The sequence below is a fragment of the Cucumis melo genome, chromosome 10 (assembly GCF_025177605.1).
Source record: "Cucumis melo cultivar AY chromosome 10, USDA_Cmelo_AY_1.0, whole genome shotgun sequence".
NCBI lineage: Eukaryota > Viridiplantae > Streptophyta > Magnoliopsida > Cucurbitales > Cucurbitaceae > Cucumis > Cucumis melo.
In genome coordinates this window covers 18,281,238-18,300,062 of record NC_066866.1, presented here as the reverse complement: position 1 = coordinate 18,300,062, position 18,825 = coordinate 18,281,238, and the positions used below count along the sequence as shown (strand labels likewise).

Genomic DNA, 18,825 nt, shown 5'->3' with positions numbered 1-18,825 from the left:
GGAGGAAAATTTGTCTTTAATACTGAAATGTTTAGCATAAAAGACAAAAGATTTCTTCTAATGCCTATATATGGTATTTCATATTTGGTCACATAAATCTCAATACAATTGAGAGATTGGTTAAGAGTAGACTTCTAAATTAGTTAGAAAATAACTCTTTAACTTCTTGTAAGTCTTGTTTAAAAGGAATAATGACCAAAAGATCTTTTACTGGAAGAGTCTCAAAGCCAAATTACGTTTAGAACTCGTACATTCTTACGTTTAGAACTCATACATTCTAACCCCTATGGACCAATGAATGTCAAAGTTCAAGGGGGTATAAATGTTTTATCAATTTTATTGATGATTATTCAAGGTTTAGTCATGTTTACCGATTGCATCATAAGTTTGATTCTCTTGAAAAGTTCAGAGAATATAAACTTAAAGTTGAGAATCGATTAGGTAAAACTATAAAAGCATTTCAATCAGATCGAAATGGAGAGTATGTGGAGTTATGATTCCAAGCCTATTTGATAAAGCACGAAATTCAGTCATAACTCTCTACGATGAGGTGATGAGGTGATCTTTGGTACCCCATGAGCTGAGTTGCCTCACACTTGCTGTGTGTTCTGGTATGGGATGCCTTATCCTTCTTGTGTGATCATCTAAGATAAGATGACTTATCCTTGTTGTGTGATATGGGATAGGATGTCCTATTCTTGTTGTGTGATCTAGAATAGGATACTTCATATTTACTGTGTGATATAATATGAGATGCCCTTTGCTTACTGTATGATCTAGCATTGGAAGACGCATTATGTGTAAAGGAATTAATTGGTGAATTTTTGTTGCGTTGAGATCACCCATCATAACCATAACCCAGGAAAAGAGTGTGGTAAATACTTGAACTGAGGAAATGGTAGAAAGATGTAATTAAACATGCAGTATGATTCTGCAAGATGATCTATTTGATACAATATGTGAGATACATTCTTACATAATATGAGTTATTATGAATGATTTGAAAAGGATTTCCACATGATTTATAAATGTTTGACTAATGAGATTTGGATTGTGTAAATCACTTAATGTGTTGAGACAATTTGATTTAAATTCAACGTTTTATTATTAAAAAGTAAATCTATTAACATCACATGGTTTTGCAAAAAGAATTGCACGCGTTATGGCAAAAACCTACTTATTAAAGGTGTTGGTGAAAAACCCACTCATTAGACATTTTTGTCTAACATTTCAAATGTTTTGTTTTATCCCCTCTCCCTACCCTCCCTAGAACACACTGAAAGTGTGAGGCAACTTCATGCGACCAGATGGGGGCATGTCGCCTAGACCCTCATCGCAAGAAGACGTGTTGAACGACTAGTATGTAAAACAACTTCTTAAACTTGTCTCATTGCAAAGCTTTTACCTTGGACTTTAGAGACCTTTATCACAACGGAAATACAACTTTTAGACTAAGCTCTGTTGCATAGTTTTCAACACTTAGCTTAAATTGACTTTTAAATTACTGGGTGGTAAACATAAATAATAATGCACTGAAATAAATATAACTTCTTTTTATTAACTTAACACTTTACATCCAAATACAAAAGGAATTCAAACTTTACGATTACAACAAGACTTAAAACTTAGACTTTTAGTCTCTTCATGTCTGGCTCAGTTCTTCAACTCATCGTCTTAGGCCTCACAAAACTATGATGCATTCCGTGACCTTTCTTTAATGCTAAGTTGCAGCCTTCGACGTTTAGCAGTATAAGAATTGCCTAAAACTCCTCAAATATGAAATAGAATGACACGACTTGCTTTCTGCACAAGTTCACATAACAACACATCCTCCTTTACTTGGCTTTTACGCTTGAAATCATTTCTTGACTTAGCTTCAATGCCTGATAACTTGAAGAGGGAAAACTTCAAAACATAAGTCAAAGACTTAGTGAGTGATAGATTTAGGAAATATCCTTTTTGGGGAATACAACAGTTTCAATAATAATAATAATCTAATTTTCATAGTCATAAATTCTCATCACATCAATTTACAACCACAACAATCACAATAAATCTCACACATTCAGTTCATCTAGACTTTCACCACTCATTATCGGGACCTGGGATTCTCCTATCCACATCTAATCGCCTAAACCTAGGATTCACTTCACCAGTGTCTCGCAATAGACTTGGATGCTACCAGCGTCTTGTTGTACTCATATTTTTCTTAGACCTGGGATTCACTTTCCTTAGTGTCTTATCGCCTAGACCTAGGACTCACTTCCACCAGTGTCTCGTGATAGACCTAGGATTCACTTTCACCAGCATCTCACAACACTCAATCTCTCCTAGATCTGGGATTCACTTTCACCAGCATCTAGCTATAAAGAACACAACTTATTCCTCCTTTAGACTTGGGATTTACTTCACCAGCCTTTACCCGCCTAGACCTGGGATTCACTTTACCAGCGTCTCGCATTAAACCTGGGATTTCCACTAGCGTTTAGCCGTAGATCATACAACACCACACAACACACAATTATCACAATAAATAAATAAGAAGTGTTAGATCAAAAAGCTTTACTTTCAATACATAACATCACATTAGTAAAAATCTCATAGAATAAACATCGAGCGTAAGATTACAAGACATGCTTTCAATACATTTAAAACATCCTTCTATTTATAAGAAAACTGTCACACCCTCTCCCGAACTACCTACTAGCTTAGCCCGAAAGATGGTGTAAAGTTAATCGACATTGCTATCCTCAACGATACTCGTTAACCCTACTGAACTATTAGACCTGATGGACTAGCTATTTTTATACATTAAATGCCATTTATGCACAAAACACAATGAAACAATAATAAACCCGCAAGCAACACGAGTTTTGATACCCTGACTTACCCACTTTGAAACATTTACCTGGATAAAATATTTATAAAAGAGAACATACAAACGTATGAAGTAAACTGATGAGTATGTCTAACTTAAAGTTCGACTACTTCAGACATATATACAACTATATAGACACAATATACAACTCTGCCCATGTATTGGAAGTAAATGTGAAACTAGTAGTAGACTGTAGTAGAGTTTTAGGCGTCAGGAGCTCGACCTCTACCTGACAAGTGAGAAAACATTTTAAAGGTGAGCTAATAAGCCTTGTGAGTGGCTGGTTATAAAACTGTTATTTGACAAATCTGAGCATGTGATAGATCGACATTAAATAAGTAAATACATAAGAAAAGTGTGTACCATAAATATTTTAAGAGAACAACTTCTTCAAATATTCAAAATGTATATTTATAAAAGCTAGCAAGGCATTTACAACTAACATGACATTATTACATTATATAGGGTACGCTCAGTATAACCAACACTTATTAACTCTACAATGTACTAGCACTCTCATCGTCTTTGTTGTAGTGGGGCTCACCCAACACTCACGACAGCATCATCGTCACGGAGTATACACACAGTATCCTTTAGCCTTAGACTCAATATCTCAGTCATGTAGTTAATGAAAAATTTCATAAATCATCTAAAATATTAAAACATGCCTGCTTATCTTTATCTTGCATAAAGCTCAAAATTTTCTCAGTTCGTTCGTGAAAAAATGTATTTCTTAAAACAAAATTTGCTAATTCATGCTTTTCTTGAAACACAGTGGTTCAAATACTTTCCAGATATTTAATATTCACGTGCTAGCATAAATTTTCATTAAGAAATCTAGTCTCAAAACTTATACTTGAAAATAGTCATGGAATTCAAATAATTTCAAAGCTTCGTAAATAAATGTGTTAAGCATTTAATCACAAATAACAATTATGAAAAATATTTTCAAGACTGGTTTTGTCACTCACAATCTTGAGTTAGATCCTTGATCTGTAAGCTCGGTTTAATTTTTCTCGACCTGTCAACAACCAAACCGAGTATTAGAACCCTAGATATTTTGGTTTTCTAAAGATGAGTTTAACATGACACACTAAAGATGACGCTAATGAATTCAAAGTTTAAGAAATAGAACCATATTTTACACAACTTTCTGAATTGTTTAGATTTTTAGTACAAACTTCAAATGACCATAACTCCCTCACTACTTAACCAACATGAGTATTCTTTATGTAAATTCTTTATTTTGATTTCCTTTATAATTTTCTTGAGGACATATAAACCAAATTCCTAGTCGATAATCTCATAAACACTTTGAAATAGAACAATTCTAAAATCGCATACTCTGCAACCCATCAACTTGTCCCTACAATTTAACACGTTTTCTGTCATAATTGGCTTTTATCATCTTCATAACAGTTATAGAAAATTGAATAGGCTTTCCAACCATATCAAATAGAGATTCTAACGCATTTTGTACACACTGAAACACTCAAAAAACTAGAGGGTGTCTGATTTCACGTGGAAAGAATCTGCTCTGTCTTCTATGTCAAATAACACCTAATTAACAACAGAATTGACTCAAGATTCCTTCATAAAAATTGTTTAAAAATGAAATAGCTTTCAAAAAATTCAAATCTTACCTCTTAATTCTTCTTGAGAAGATCAAACTGAATTAAAAACTAGAAGTGTGCAGTGTGTCAAAATCTGCCATGGATGGAACTTCCATTGAGTTTTCCCCCTTCTTTTTCAACTTCAGAACCCAAAAAACTTCTTCTTCTTTCTTGTTAAGCTTTCTTTTCAGAAATTCTGGAGAAATGATGGAGGGTTGTTGAGGAAAATTGTAAACCCGAGATTCTCTTTTGATTCTTTGCTATTGTTGTACAATATAAAGTGGAATTTGAGTTTTTGAAATAGAAAATTGCAAAGCTTTTGGTTCAAGTTGTGTTAATCAATTTGGAATTAGAAAAAAAAATGAAAAGAAGACAACGTAAAAAGAAAACAAAAGTGGAATTATATATATAATTGTTTTTAAAAAGGGAATAAATAAAAGAAAGAAGGAAAGAGGGAAAAACTATTTGGTAACTTTTTTCTCATTCATCTTCTCCATCGCCAAAACTCTCTTCCCCCCAATTTCTCATTGCTTTTAATTCTTCAACTTTAGCTCTATGATGAGAGAATATTTGTAAAGATCGGAAGCAAATATTCTGCAATTTGAAGGTTGAAGAGGATGGGGAACATCAAGCTCAAATCAATTTCTAGACAGATTGAATTCACAGAGACATCTTCTACGGTTTGAACTCCTCAGAAAGAATTAGATGGTGATATTTTTTTTTAGAAAGTGCATTAAATTTCTAAGAAGTTTTGTGAAGGAAGCATGAGCAAATTCTGATTGTAGATTGGTGTTTTCGAAGAGTCATCTAGATCATAAATTTTGGGTGCAAATTCGTGATTGCTCTGGTTTTTCCCATTCTCCAGATCATATAGAGGGAGTTAGAAGCTCTATTAGGTATGGTTGAAAAGATTGTAACATTTCCTACAATATTTATGAAGAAAGCATGAGCTAAATATGACTGGAAATAAGCTTAATTTTAGGAGCAAGTCAAGGGATAGCAGAAGACTCGAGTTTTGGACTCTCTCTATTTTGGGCTATTTCTGTCGCAATCTATTGCGAATCTTGTCTTCTTTCCTTCAACAATGTTATAGAGAAGGGAAAAACAAAGATGTTTATATAAAGTACATTAATTTTAGTGAAGTATTGAGAAAGTTATGAATGTTTGAAGTTAAGCTATTAAATTTGAAAAATTTTGGGGAAATAGAAGAAATACTCTTTTATGCCTAAGTTTAGAATAGTTGAATGTAATCGTTTGTGTGTCATCAAAAGTTAGTATAAAGATACCAGACTATATAAGGTTTTGACGCTCAATTTTTGTTTGTTTGATAGGAAAAGAGGAAATAAGTCGAGTCTACACGCCAGGGAACTAGCCTAAAGCTGTGAGTGACAAAACATATTTCAAAACAGATTTATAAACTGTTATCTATGATTTTATTCCTATAAATAATACATGATTTCTATGAATGGTTTCTAAATTGTTATTTATGATTATATTTATATGAATAGTACATGATTTCTATGAATGGTTTTAAGCATAAGTTCAAGCTTAGATTTTATGATGAAATTTATATATGAGCACGTTATTATCGACTTTTTGAGAAGTAGCTGAAACCAAATCATTTTAAACAAGTATTGTTTTTAGTTTTTTAGTTTTCCACGAACAATCTGAGTAAGCTTGAGCTTTACAAAAAATAAAGATAGCAAGCATGTTTTAATGTTTTCGTCTGATTTTCTGATGTTTTTGTTAACTACAAGACTGGGATGTTGAGCCCGAGGTTATATGGTACCGTGTGCACACAAGTTGGATTCTGTTGTTGACGTTGAGTGTACTCCATAACAACGATATTGTCGTGAGTATTGGGCAGGTCCCACTACGACAAAGACGATGGAAGTACTGGACGGATCCCACTACATTGTAGAGCTTGTAAACGTTGGTTGTACTGGGTGTGCGCTACACAACGTAGAATTGTCTTGTTAGCTAAAATGTTTTGATATACTTGATATACCTTGGTAGATTTCAATGATGTACATGTTGAGTATTTGAGAAATCTATTATTATTATTATACGTTTAAATTTACAACTTGATTAACGAGATTTATATGTGTAAAGTTTTCACGTGTTCTTATTTTTAGATTTACAGTTCTAAGCTGAATCACTCACTAAGCTTTAAAGCTTAACCTTCCAAAATATTTTACCCACTTTTCAAGTAGAGATCGAGCTTCCGGTGCTTGATAGACTACCTTAGTTTGCTGAAGCTCCCATATCGATTGCCAGTATGTGGTTGGAGTTGTATATAGAATCTATTTTGTTATGTTGTATATGTGTTTGTAAGATATAAATTCTCTACAGTTTGTGTAAGCTCTAGGGGTTGTAGTTGTATAAAACTTTCTTGGTTATGTTTTTTGTTAAAGTGTCTCCATCATGTTTACTTTCTAAATTAGTTATTTCAGTATTGTACTTCATGTATGTCTATGATTGGCTTTGTTCTACTATGCTGTGTTGCATGTAAAATAGTTTATAAACAAAATTAGCATGTTTATCAAGTTCAAGAGTTCAGTAGAATCGACAGATTGTTAGAGGAGAGTGATGTCAGTCGGCTTCACGCCGTCTTTCAGACTAAGCTAGCAAGTAGTCAGGGAGGGGGTGTCACAAAAACAAAGAAGAAAAGTTTAAAGTGTGGTGGTGATGTGAAAAAAAATAAAACCCACCGATTGTTTCCTTTTTCTTTATCCTTTTTTTCTTCTTTTCCTTTCAATAATTTCTTTTTTCCTTATTTTCTTTATTTTTTTAAATACTAAAATCCAAAGTTAATAAAAATCGACTTCAATTTTTATTGACCCTACTAATATGTGAATGAGCAAATAATAGAAGGATGGTTCAGGTTTAACAACTTACCTCCCCCTTAGAAAATTTCATCCTCGAAATTTAGATGTCTTTAACTGAAAAGTGTCGGGTATCCCTTCTTCATCTGATCTTTTGGTTTTTAGGTTGCCTCCTCCACTTCGTGATGTCTCTGCAAAACCTTTACGAGTGGAATTGTCTTGTTTCTCAACACTTGTTCCTTTCTGTCTTGGATCTGAACTACTTCTTCATCGTAACTCAAATCTTCTTTCAACTCAAATGGTTTCTCTCACAACACATTTGTATATATTTCCTTAACATGGATACATGAAAAACATCATGTATTTGAGCAAGTTCTATTGGCAACTCAAGTTTATAAGCTGCTGGTCCCACTCGTTCTGTTATCTAATAAGGCCCAATATACCTAGGACTTAACCTCAATTTCCTTTCAAAACGAATAACACCTCTCCATGGAGATAACTTCAAGAAAACTTGATCTCTAACTTGAAATTCTAAGTTTCTTCGTCGCATTTCTGCATAGCTTTTCTGTCGATCTTGGGCTATTATCAGGTTTTCTTTAATTATTCTAATACTGTTTGTCATCATCTGAACCAACTCATGACCTTAAGCTTCTGCTCCCACTTCATTCTAGCACATAGGAGTTTTGCATGGTCTGTTGTATAAGGCCTCATATGGTGCCATACCGATACTAAACTGATAGCTGTTATTATAAGCAAACTCCATAAGTGGCAAGCGGGTATCCCAACTCTCCTTAAACTGAAGGACACATTCTCTCAACATGTCTTCTAAGGTCTGGATGGTCATCTCAAACTGACCATCTGTCTAAGGACAAAATGATGTACTAAACTTTAGCCCTATTCCCATTTCCTTCAGCAAACTAAGCCAAAATTTAGAAGTAAACCTCGGATCCCTATTTGAAACTATGGACACTAGCATTCTATACTGACTCACAATCTTGTCAACATATAATCTAGCTAGCTGATTTAACGTAGATGTCGCTCTATCTGGTATAAATTGTGTTGTCTTGGTGAGTCTGTCTACTATTACCCATATACCATCATGTCCACTGGATGTACGAGGTAATCCAAATAGAAAATCCATCGTGATATGCTCCCATTTCCACTCCGGCACTGACGAAGGATTAAGGAGTCCTCCTGGCCTCTGTCTCACTAGTTTAACCTGTTGACAGATCAAACATCTATCAACATATTTAGCTATCTCTTGCTTCATTTCAGGCTACCAATAAGTCTTCTTTAGAGTTCTATACAACTTAGTGCTACCTAGATGCATAGTATAAGCTAAACTGTGAGCTTCTTCTAGAGTAGCATCCTTAAGGTCACTAAATTTAAGAACCCATAATCTTCCATGTTTAATAACTCCATCTATTCTCAGCTCAAACTCCACCTCTAAGACTTCCTTGGACTTTCCAAGCTTCTTCTGTAAACTACTGTCCTCTAACTATCTTCTCACAATCTTAGCTACTAAAGAAGATCGGACTTGAAATTGAGCTAAAAGACTTCTTGAATCCTCTGCAGTCACTACTGCCTTGGAACCTCTTAACTCACTCAGCAAGGATACTTGAATACCACACAAAACACTCTTTGGAAGTCTTGACTTCCTACTTAATGGATCTGCTACTACGTTAGCCTTACCTGGGTGGTACTCTATTGTACAGTCATAAACTTTAATCAGTTCTAGCCATCGTCTTTGTCTCACATTTAATTCTTCTTGATCAAATATATACTTCAAACTCTTATGATCTGTAAAAATATGGCATTTTTTCCGAACAAATAATGTCTCCAGATCTTTAGTGCTAAAACAACTGCCGCTAGCTCAAGATCATGGGTAGGGTAATTACACTCATTCTTCTTCAACTGCCTTGAAGCATAAGCTATTACCTTCCCGTCTTGCATAAGCACATAATATAATTCTTGCCTCGAAGCGTCACAATAAATCATATAGTCTTCCCTTATTACAGAGAGTACCAGAATAGGTATTGTGACTAATCTCCTCTTCAATTCCTGAAAACTCTGTTCACATTTATCTAACTACCCAAACTTAGCATTATTCCTTGTCAAAGCTGTCAAGGGTAATGCTAATCGTGAGAAATCCTCAACAAAACATCTATAGTATTCTGCCAAACCCAGGAAACTACGTACTTCTGTCACCTTGGTTGGTCTTTCCCAATTGACAACCGCTTTCACTTTTTACAGATGAACACTAACTTCGTTTGCTGAAACTATATGCCCCAAGAACACTACTTGTTCCAACCAGAACTCACATTTGCTGAATTTAGCGTACAATTGTTTATCACGTAGAATCTATAGAACAATTCTCAGATGTTCCTCATGGGCTTCCCTATCAACTTAGTAAACTAGTATATCATCCATGAACACAATCACAAACTGATCTAAATATTAATGGAAGATTCTATTCATGAAAACTGCTGGTGCATTCGTTAGACTGAATAGCATAACTAGAAACTCATAGTGCTCATAGCTTGTCTTTAATGCTGTGTTAGGAATATCTAATTCTCTAACCTTCAACTGGTGGTATCCTGACCTTAAATCAATCTTAAAGAATAATGTTGCTCCCCTTAGCTGATCAAATAAGTCAACGATACGTGGTAAAGGATACTTGTTACGTATCGTAACCTTGTTTAACTGCCTATAGTCAATACATAATCTAAGGGTACCATATTTCTTTTTCACAAATTGCACTGGTACTCCCCAAGGCGATACACTAGGCCTGATGTATCCCTTGTTAACCAGTTCTTGTAACTGCACCTTCAGTTCTTTAAGCTCGCTTGAAGCCATTATGTACGGTGCTTGTGAAATAGGTGCTATTCCTGATAACAATTCAATAGTGAACTCGACCTCTCTATCAGGTGGCAAACTTGATAGATCATCTTGAAATACATCAAGAAACTCCTTCACTACAGGAACATCTTTTGGCTTCAGCTTTTCTCTCTGCACTTCTACCATGTGTACAAGAAACATTATGCAACCTTTCTTTCCTTTATCCAACATAAGGCCTCTTCGTGAAACTTAATGAACCAAATGAGAAGTCACTCCTATTCGTGTAGGTTCTTCCCTGACTTTGGTCACTTCTGGACAATCCTTTTGATAATATCCAGCTTGTCCACACTTAAACAAACCTTGAAGTATTTGCAAACTTTAGAGTGTCGCTTACCGCACTCAAAGCATTTAGGATCTTGATCGCCATCCCAATGCGATCCTTCACTAAAACCAGATTTAGCTTTCTTACTAAATCCTTCATCACTTCCCTTTCCTTCACTCATTTCCGCGCTTGATCACTTTTCTTTTGAACTCTTTCCTTCTTCAGCTAGCGTGTTCTCTACATGCATAGCTACCTCTACCAACTGAGAGAAGTCCAAAAATTTTCACTTACCGTCACTGGGACTCGAATTTTTGTCTCAGACCTTTCGCGTAATCTAGCAGCGGAACTTCAACACTTCGCCTTTTCCTCTTTAAACTTTCAGAATAACAACACTTAACATTCTAATCTCATCTTCTATTTATACTAGTCTTAAAACTTAGTCACCCTTAAATCAAATCGCCAACTTCTACTTCTTAATTAGTGGTACACGTGTAAACTTAAGGTTTAACTTAATCATGCTTAACTTAAACCCTTACACGTGGCCCATTAAGTAAATTTAAGACATTTCTGAGAAGTTTCCTTGTTTCTTCTAGCCAAGGTCCATTTCGCGAAAAACTCTAATCTCCTAACCTTTCAAAAGTCTTCTCGCATAACCTTTCTCGCGGAGTAACCCACCTCTTCTCGTGTAGATGACCCAAAACGTATGTTTTAGGACACTTAGTCAAATTTTACTTCTTATCTTAAGTACGAGTCATAACTATGGGTCTTAACTATGAGTCTTACTATAGGTCTTACAACTCTTTCCCTATTTAGAAATTTCATCTTCAAAATTTAGATAACAAAACTAACTCCAAACTTTCAAAAATACTATCTTCATTACTTAGCTTTTATAATTACAACTTTTACAAAGCTTACAAAAGTACAAAACTATAAACTTAAACCATCTTCTTTTCCTACTTACCCTTAAATTCTACATCTACAATCCTCTTAGCCTTGTCTACTATGAAGCCTCCTCGCGTAGGCTATTAAACTGAGTGAGACGCCACTCCTTTTTTGAGTTGATCTTTCTTCCCATTTGTAAACTTGCTTTGTCATTCACTCTTGTAATGCCCCTTCTTGCCACATTGTTAACAAGTAATGCTCTTTCGCCTACAAGTTCCCACATGTCTTCTATCACTGTCATTATACTTTTGATTCTGATCGCCACTCTAGCGCGACACTTTACTTATCATAGTCTTAGATTTCTTAGGATTACTTATACTCTCTCTTTCTTCTTCTCTACTTAACTCAAAACTTGGTCTTTTTACACCCAAACTCTTCTCTACTTGCAGGGTTGTGTTTACTAATTACGCATAGTCACTTCTTACCGTAATGGGTACTATAGGAGTTCTGATTTCTCCTCTTAGTCCATTCACAAATCGCCTACATCTTTCAATTTTTGAGTCGATTAGTGCCATTGCATACTTAGCTAACTCTATAAAATTCTTTTTGTACTCTTCGATGGAGATTTCTCCTTGTTCCAAATGGAGGAATTCATCTCTTTTCTCATCTCTATACGTCTCAAAAAAATACTTGCCATTGAATTTTTTTTTAAATCTTCCCAGTCTACTCTTCCTCAGCTATTCTCCTCTAGAATCTACCAATCTTCCACCTCTTCTTGTAATAAAAACATAGCCAAATCTACTTTCCTCTCTTCCGAACATTGCATAACACGAAAACACTTCTCCAATGTCCTTAGCCACTTTTCAGCTTCCTTTGGCTTAGTAGTTCCAACAAATTATGTGGGTTCCAATGCCTTAATCTCTCTATTCCAAATTTCTTTTCGAGTTGTTGTCCCATAACGTCTATTAATCTTTGGGAAACTCTATCATAAACAACTTCTTCTTGCTCTCTTCTCGCATTAAGGTTAATTGAGTGAGCTTCTAAGTCCATTGTCGGCTTAGTGGTTGCTCTTGACCTATTTCTTGCACCCCTTCCTCTTCTAGGCAGTATATGCACTTCTACTATTTCCTACAAAAAGTAACTTAAGCACTTAGTCACCAAAATTACACTCAAATCTACTAGGTTTCTCAAAATCGTGCTCGGATACCAAGTTGTCACACTCCACCCCGCAAACATCCTAACTTGCCATGCGAGACGGGGTGTGACTTGGAGTATCTCTGACATTCTAAACGTCAAAGACACTTGTTCTTGAGGTCTTTAAGCTTTGCTTAATCGCCTACTCTTTTCTTTGTTAACTACAATCATAATTTAGACGATAAAACAACTTAACAAAGAGGAATAAGAATATATATATATATATATATATATATATATATATATATATATATATATATATATATATATATATATATATATACTTTTATTAACTTGAAACAAGAGTTCTACAACTCTTTATATATATACATAAGTGCAACACTTAAGTTTAATGTAAATGCCTTGGCAGCCTCTTTTCGCCTAGCAAGCCCTTTCACCTTTCCTCTTCTTGGCCTTAACGCCTGATTCTTAAAAGATTAAACTTTAAAACGTAAGTCTAAAAGACTCAACAAAGTTTTAAGAAACCTTTTCGCAAAATACCTTTTGTAAACAACATTTCGGCAAACATATCAAATCACGTAAATTCATCTCTTATATAAACATATCATTTCACATATCACATCAATATACATTTCACATATCACACATTAGTCAAGTCATTCCTTTCTCCAAGAATTCCAAATAATTCTCTACGTAAGGACTCATCTTCCCGCGTTTAGATTACTGAGATGACCTTTTTATCATCAACATCCGAAAATATTTTGATTCGTTCCTATTGTTCAAGTCGCTAAACACAATGTAGTCCTTTTCTATATTGGCCAACTTCACTCCACCATGTAGTCCTTTTCTACATGGCTACCTTTACTCCTTATGTTCACATAACAATTAGCTCATTTATAGGAAGTAGACTAATGGTTTAAACACCATTTCATAATCATTGAAACACAAAACATGCTTTAAAATATAATAAACATGCTTTAAACATAGAATAGACTTTACTTAAAAATCTCTTTAAAAACACTTGTATTGAAATCATCACTTCAAATCAATAAACAAAGCTTGAAATCATTTAAATACTTTGAAGAGAATACTCACAACACTTTTTGAAATAAACTCAAAATGTCTTTCTTCTTCCTCTTCTCGTGTGGTCTAGCAGCAGAACTTTAGCACTTTGCCTTTTCCTCTTCAAACTTCCAGAATAACAACATTCAACATTCTAATGTCATCCTCTATTTATATTAGTTTTGAAATAGCTTAGTCACCTTAAATTCATAATAAGTTGCCAACTCCTACTTCTTAGTGCTACACGTGTAAACTTAAGGTTTAACTTAATCATGTTTAACTTAAACTCTAGACGTGGCCCATTAAGAATACTTAGAAAATTTCTGGGAAGGTCACTTATTTCTTCTCGCTAGGTTCCATTTTGCAAAAAACTCTAATCGTCTAACCTTGCTACAGTATTCTCGCATAACCTTTCTCGCAAACTAACCAACCTCTTCCCATGTAGTCCACTCAAAATACATGTTTTAGGACACTTAATCTAATTTTACTTCTTATCTTAACTACGAGTCTTAACTACAGGTCTTACTACGAGTCTTACAATACTGTTTGAGACTCATCATAAAACTTAGGATGTTAGTTTGTTGAATTTAGGATATTAAGACAAAACTAATAATATTATCAATAACACTTTATTGAAATTATAATAATAAAACTTTATTAATAACCATCAACATATTACATTTACTATCTACCAGTTGTTGGACATAAAACCTAACATTTAATGCCATAAAAGACGAAGAATATTCTAATGCCCATAATTCAATAAGAAAATGTGTCTTTAGGAGTTGTCCCCTGCTTCCAAAATCTATATATACCCCATTGAAGCTCCTCTTTAAATCATTAGAGAAACGAAGAATACTCGAAATTTTCCGAGAATTCATTCTATGATAATCTTTTTGTGGCAACACATGGACAACCAAGTGTGAGAGATCATTAACTCAAATAAAAGAACCGATCAAGATAGCTTTGGAGAAATTAGTAATCTTTTAGTTCTTAAGGTAATTAGTAAAGTGAACAATTAAAGATGAATTGAGAGAACTTTGTCTTCAACCATTTTAGTCAGTTGGATCCCCTTCTTTTAGTGTGTTTTGGTGGATTGGGTATTTTGTATGCCATTGATATTCATTCATTTTTTTGGGATGAAAGTTGTGATTAAATGTTTTATAGGTTTATTATTTATTTATTTATTTATTTTATGAACTAAGACAATTTTTGAATGAGAGGAGTATGAAAGTCTACCAACCGTAAATTTGCTTGGGTAAGAATGTTTTTATTTTGGTCAATTTTCATTTATATATCTCCAAGCTGTTGACTTGATGTATTAAATAAAGCTTGATTTTATAAATAAAATTAAGAAAGTAGAACTCAGACCCTTTTTCCTTTTTCCTCTTCGCTCTCTTGTTCTTATTCTTCAGTGAATCGGTTCACCGTCTTCTTCCTTATTATAATACATTCCTTCCTCAATTCACCAATCCATCAAAACTAATCACAAGTCAACCCCATGGCGCCCATTAATCGCTCTCGAATTCTCCTATTCATCCTCCTCCAATTGTTCCTCTCCCAAACCCTAGCTCGAAAGCCCCACCTTATCGATTTCCGATCCCCAAATCTCTACCCGGAAGGCCTAGTTTGGGACACATCCGCCCAGCATTTTGTCGTCGGCTCACTCCACCACCGCACTCTCGTCTCCGTCTCCGACGCCGGCGTCGCCGAAACCCTTATCCGCGATCCCAGCCTCCCCGAAAACGTCTCGATCTTAGGCCTTGCCATCGATTCAGTCAACAGCCGCCTCCTCGCCGTCGTCCACGCCGCCCCACCTCTCCCAGAATTCAACGCCCTCGCCGCTTACGACCTCCGATCTCGCCATCGCATCTCCTTAACACCTCTCTTTTCCGATGGAACCTCCAGTCACCGCCCCGTCGCGAACGCCGTCGCGGTCGATTTCAAGGGTAACGCTTTCATCACGAACTCCGCCGGAAATTTTATCTGGAAGGTAGACAAAGACGGATCAGCCTCGATCTTCTCGAAATCCGCGAGTTACAGTTCCTATCCCGCAACTCCGAACGAAGTGTACTCGTCCTCAGGGCTAAACGGCGCCGTTTACGTAAGCAAAGGGTACCTTCTGGTGGTGCAATCGAACACGGGAAAGATGTACAAGGTGGACGCCGATGACGGAACGGCGAGGTTGGTTTTGCTTAACAAAGAATTGAAAGGGGCGGACGGGATAGCGGCGAGGAAAGACGGCGTCGTTTTGGTGGTGTCTTATAGAAAGCTGTGGTTCTTGAAGAGTGAGGATAGTTGGGGGGAGGGAGTGGTTTATGACGAAATTGACCTTGATGAAGAGAAGTTTGCTACTGCTGTAACTGTGGGGAATGAGGGAAGAGTTTATGTATTGAATGGGTATGTGAATGAGGGGTTAAATGGTAATTTGGGAAGGGAGATGTTTGGTATAGAGGAAATGAGGTCTGCCAAAGAGAGTGAAGAAGAAAGGGTTTGGGTGTATGTATTGGTTGGGTTTGGATTGGCTTATTTCTTGTTTTGGAGATTTCAAATGAAGCAACTCATAGGGAACATGGACAAGAAAACTAATTGATCTTTTCTTTCTTTCTTTTTTGGTTTCTCCTTTTCTTTTTTCATCATGAATAAACAGTACACTCTTGATTCTTGTAATGTTCTTTTCTTTGTTTTAGTTAGTGTTTTTTTTAACACTTCACCAATATTTCAGTACTGACAATGAGCTTTTGGGGAAGTTATATTATGTAATCATTTGAGCTATGGTACATATTGGTGAGAAAATATCTTACAGCTCAACAACATAGAGGAGTGGAGGTGGAAATTTGATGATAAACATAAATCAAATGAATTATGTTTATGTTCAAGTTGGTAGAAAAACATTGCAATTGTGTTAGACTAGGCAATATAGGGTGAGACTCCAAAAGATTCAAACATTTGGCTCCTTTGTTAAAAATATATGTTTTTAACTCCTCGAGTTATACTTAAATTGACAAAAAATATATTTTTTTACAACTTTTACCATTTTCATCATTTTTATCATTTTCGAGTTGTATTCATATTTTTAATATTTAAATATTATTTAAACATAAAGCTCTGTCTCTAATCTAATAACTAATGACTATATTACACTTTATTCTCCTAAAATGAACTGCAAAGCTGAAAGAAAAAATAGAACTTTACCTGAATCAACAATTGCTATTTTACTTAATTCAGAAGTTGCATCATATTGATGGGGTGCAATTATTCAAATTGTGTGTTATGTTCTTAATAGAATACCAAAGACTAAAAATACAATTTCGTCTTTAAGAATAAGAAACCAAACTTGCAAGTTTCAAAACATAGGGGCATCTAGCCTATGTAAGAATTCCATATCCTAAAAGAAGAAAGCTTGCTAATAGAGCGTATGTATGTGTCTTTATAGGTTGTGTAGTAAAGCTTGCTAATAGAGCGTATGTATGTGTCTTTATAGGTTATGTAGTAAATAGTAAAACTTATAGGTTTCTATGACTTAGTAAATCAAGTGATTATAGAATCAAATGATGATGACTTCTTTGAGGATAGATTTCCTTTTAAATCAAGAAATAGTGGGGACTTAAACTCTACTAGCCTAACTAGTAAGGACTTGACTTCTAGTAATCGCCATTAGTTAGGATTCAAACTTCAAATGATTAAGCATATCTAGAGCCTAGAAGAAGCAAGAGAATTTTTATAATTAAAGATTTTGGAGATGGCTTCGAAATCGACAATGTTGAAGAAGATTCCAAAGATCTAAAAGAAGCCATGTGTTTACTGTTCGGTTTAGTTCGATTCGGTTTAAAGCTGAAATCGCACCGAACCACAAAATGCAAAAAACATATCATCCAAAACCGCACCGAATGGCTCACTTGTGTCAAAATCAAATCAAAATCGAATCTCTTATATATAAATAAAGCCGGATAGAAACCAAACCGCTTATGCATAAATATTAGAATCAAATCAAAGTGCATAAATATTGTTTTACCTTTAGTTATTGGATCTCGGGCCTTAGTGGCACCGAATGCCACTGGGATGAAAGCTTCTGCTTTTAGTTATATTATATACATACATAAATACATACATATATCTATATACATACATACATACACATATATACACACACACACACATATATATATGTATACATATATAAACATACATATATATATGTACATATATATGTGTGTATGTATAATTTTTTGAAAATAAAATAGTTCGGTTCGGTTTTAGAATCGATTTAATTTTTTAAACTGAACCGAACTGCATAAGAAACGATTTCAATTTTAAAAAAGTCTAATCGAATCGAATGCATTCGATTTTGTTTCGGTTTCGATTCGACTACGATTCGGTTTGGTTTTCAATTGTTTTGAACACCTCTAAATGCAAACTTATGGCAAGAGGCTATTGACAATAAGATAGCTTACATTGAGTTAAATAGAACTTGGTATATGGGAGACCTACCCCCATAAAGTACTAGGGTGCAATTGGGTTCTAAGGAAGAAACTCAAACTTTGTGGAACTATAGATAAAATACAAAGCCAGACTTGTTGTAACGTCCCAAAAAATTTTAAGGTAATTTTTAAATTTAATTATCTTAGTTTAGTTTAATTATGTTGGAATTATTGAGGTGGTATTTTAAGATATTTGGTGAGAATTGTTTGATTTTATGGAAATTAGGATTAATTAAATATTTATTGAAAGAATATTTAACTAATTATTGACATTTGAAATTTTGGTGATTTTAAAGATTTGATGTAGGTCGATGGTTAATTAATTTAGAAAAGAAAAATTATATATTATATTTGTGATGATATCATTATTTAAGAAAGAATATTATATTGTAGGGAGAAAAAGTTGATTGGATGGAAATTTAATGAAGAGAGAAGATTTGAGTTATTATATTTTTGAAATTAATTAAAGGGAAAATGAAAGGAAAGAGGAAAAGGAAAAGAGAAATAATAATAATATTGTTATTATTATTATTTTAAATAGGCCTCGATATATGTGAAAGCACTATTCATCATCTTTTTCATTCTTGAACCTTAGTGCCATTGCCACCGTGTCGTTCCGTCAGGCAAGCGTTCACCGATAGGTTCATGATCTGAGTAAGCTAAACGTTGTAGAGCTTCCTCCGTCCAGTCTGCGTAAAAGCTCATCCCTTGTTTACGATGTTTTCCTCTGATCCGACCAACCATGTGAAGTCTTCAACGAAGTTAGGCT

General features: G+C 34.7%; 1 protein-coding gene across 1 annotated transcript; it reads left to right on the top strand.

The window, feature by feature from the left end:
* Positions 1 to 14,760: 14,760 nt before the first annotated feature.
* On the top strand, positions 14,761 to 16,245 carry LOC103495097 (uncharacterized). Its single transcript, XM_008456557.3, has one exon. The coding sequence runs from the start codon at positions 15,077 to 15,079 to the stop codon at positions 16,166 to 16,168; it is 1,092 nt and encodes a 363-aa protein (XP_008454779.2). The 5' UTR covers positions 14,761 to 15,076; the 3' UTR covers positions 16,169 to 16,245.
* Positions 16,246 to 18,825: the final 2,580 nt, after the last annotated feature.

Bases quoted from the DNA above. Each gene is read 5' to 3' on its own strand.
- LOC103495097 (XM_008456557.3), top strand. From the start codon at position 15,077: ATGGCGCCCATTAATCGCTCTCGAATTCTCCTATTCATCCTCCTCCAA.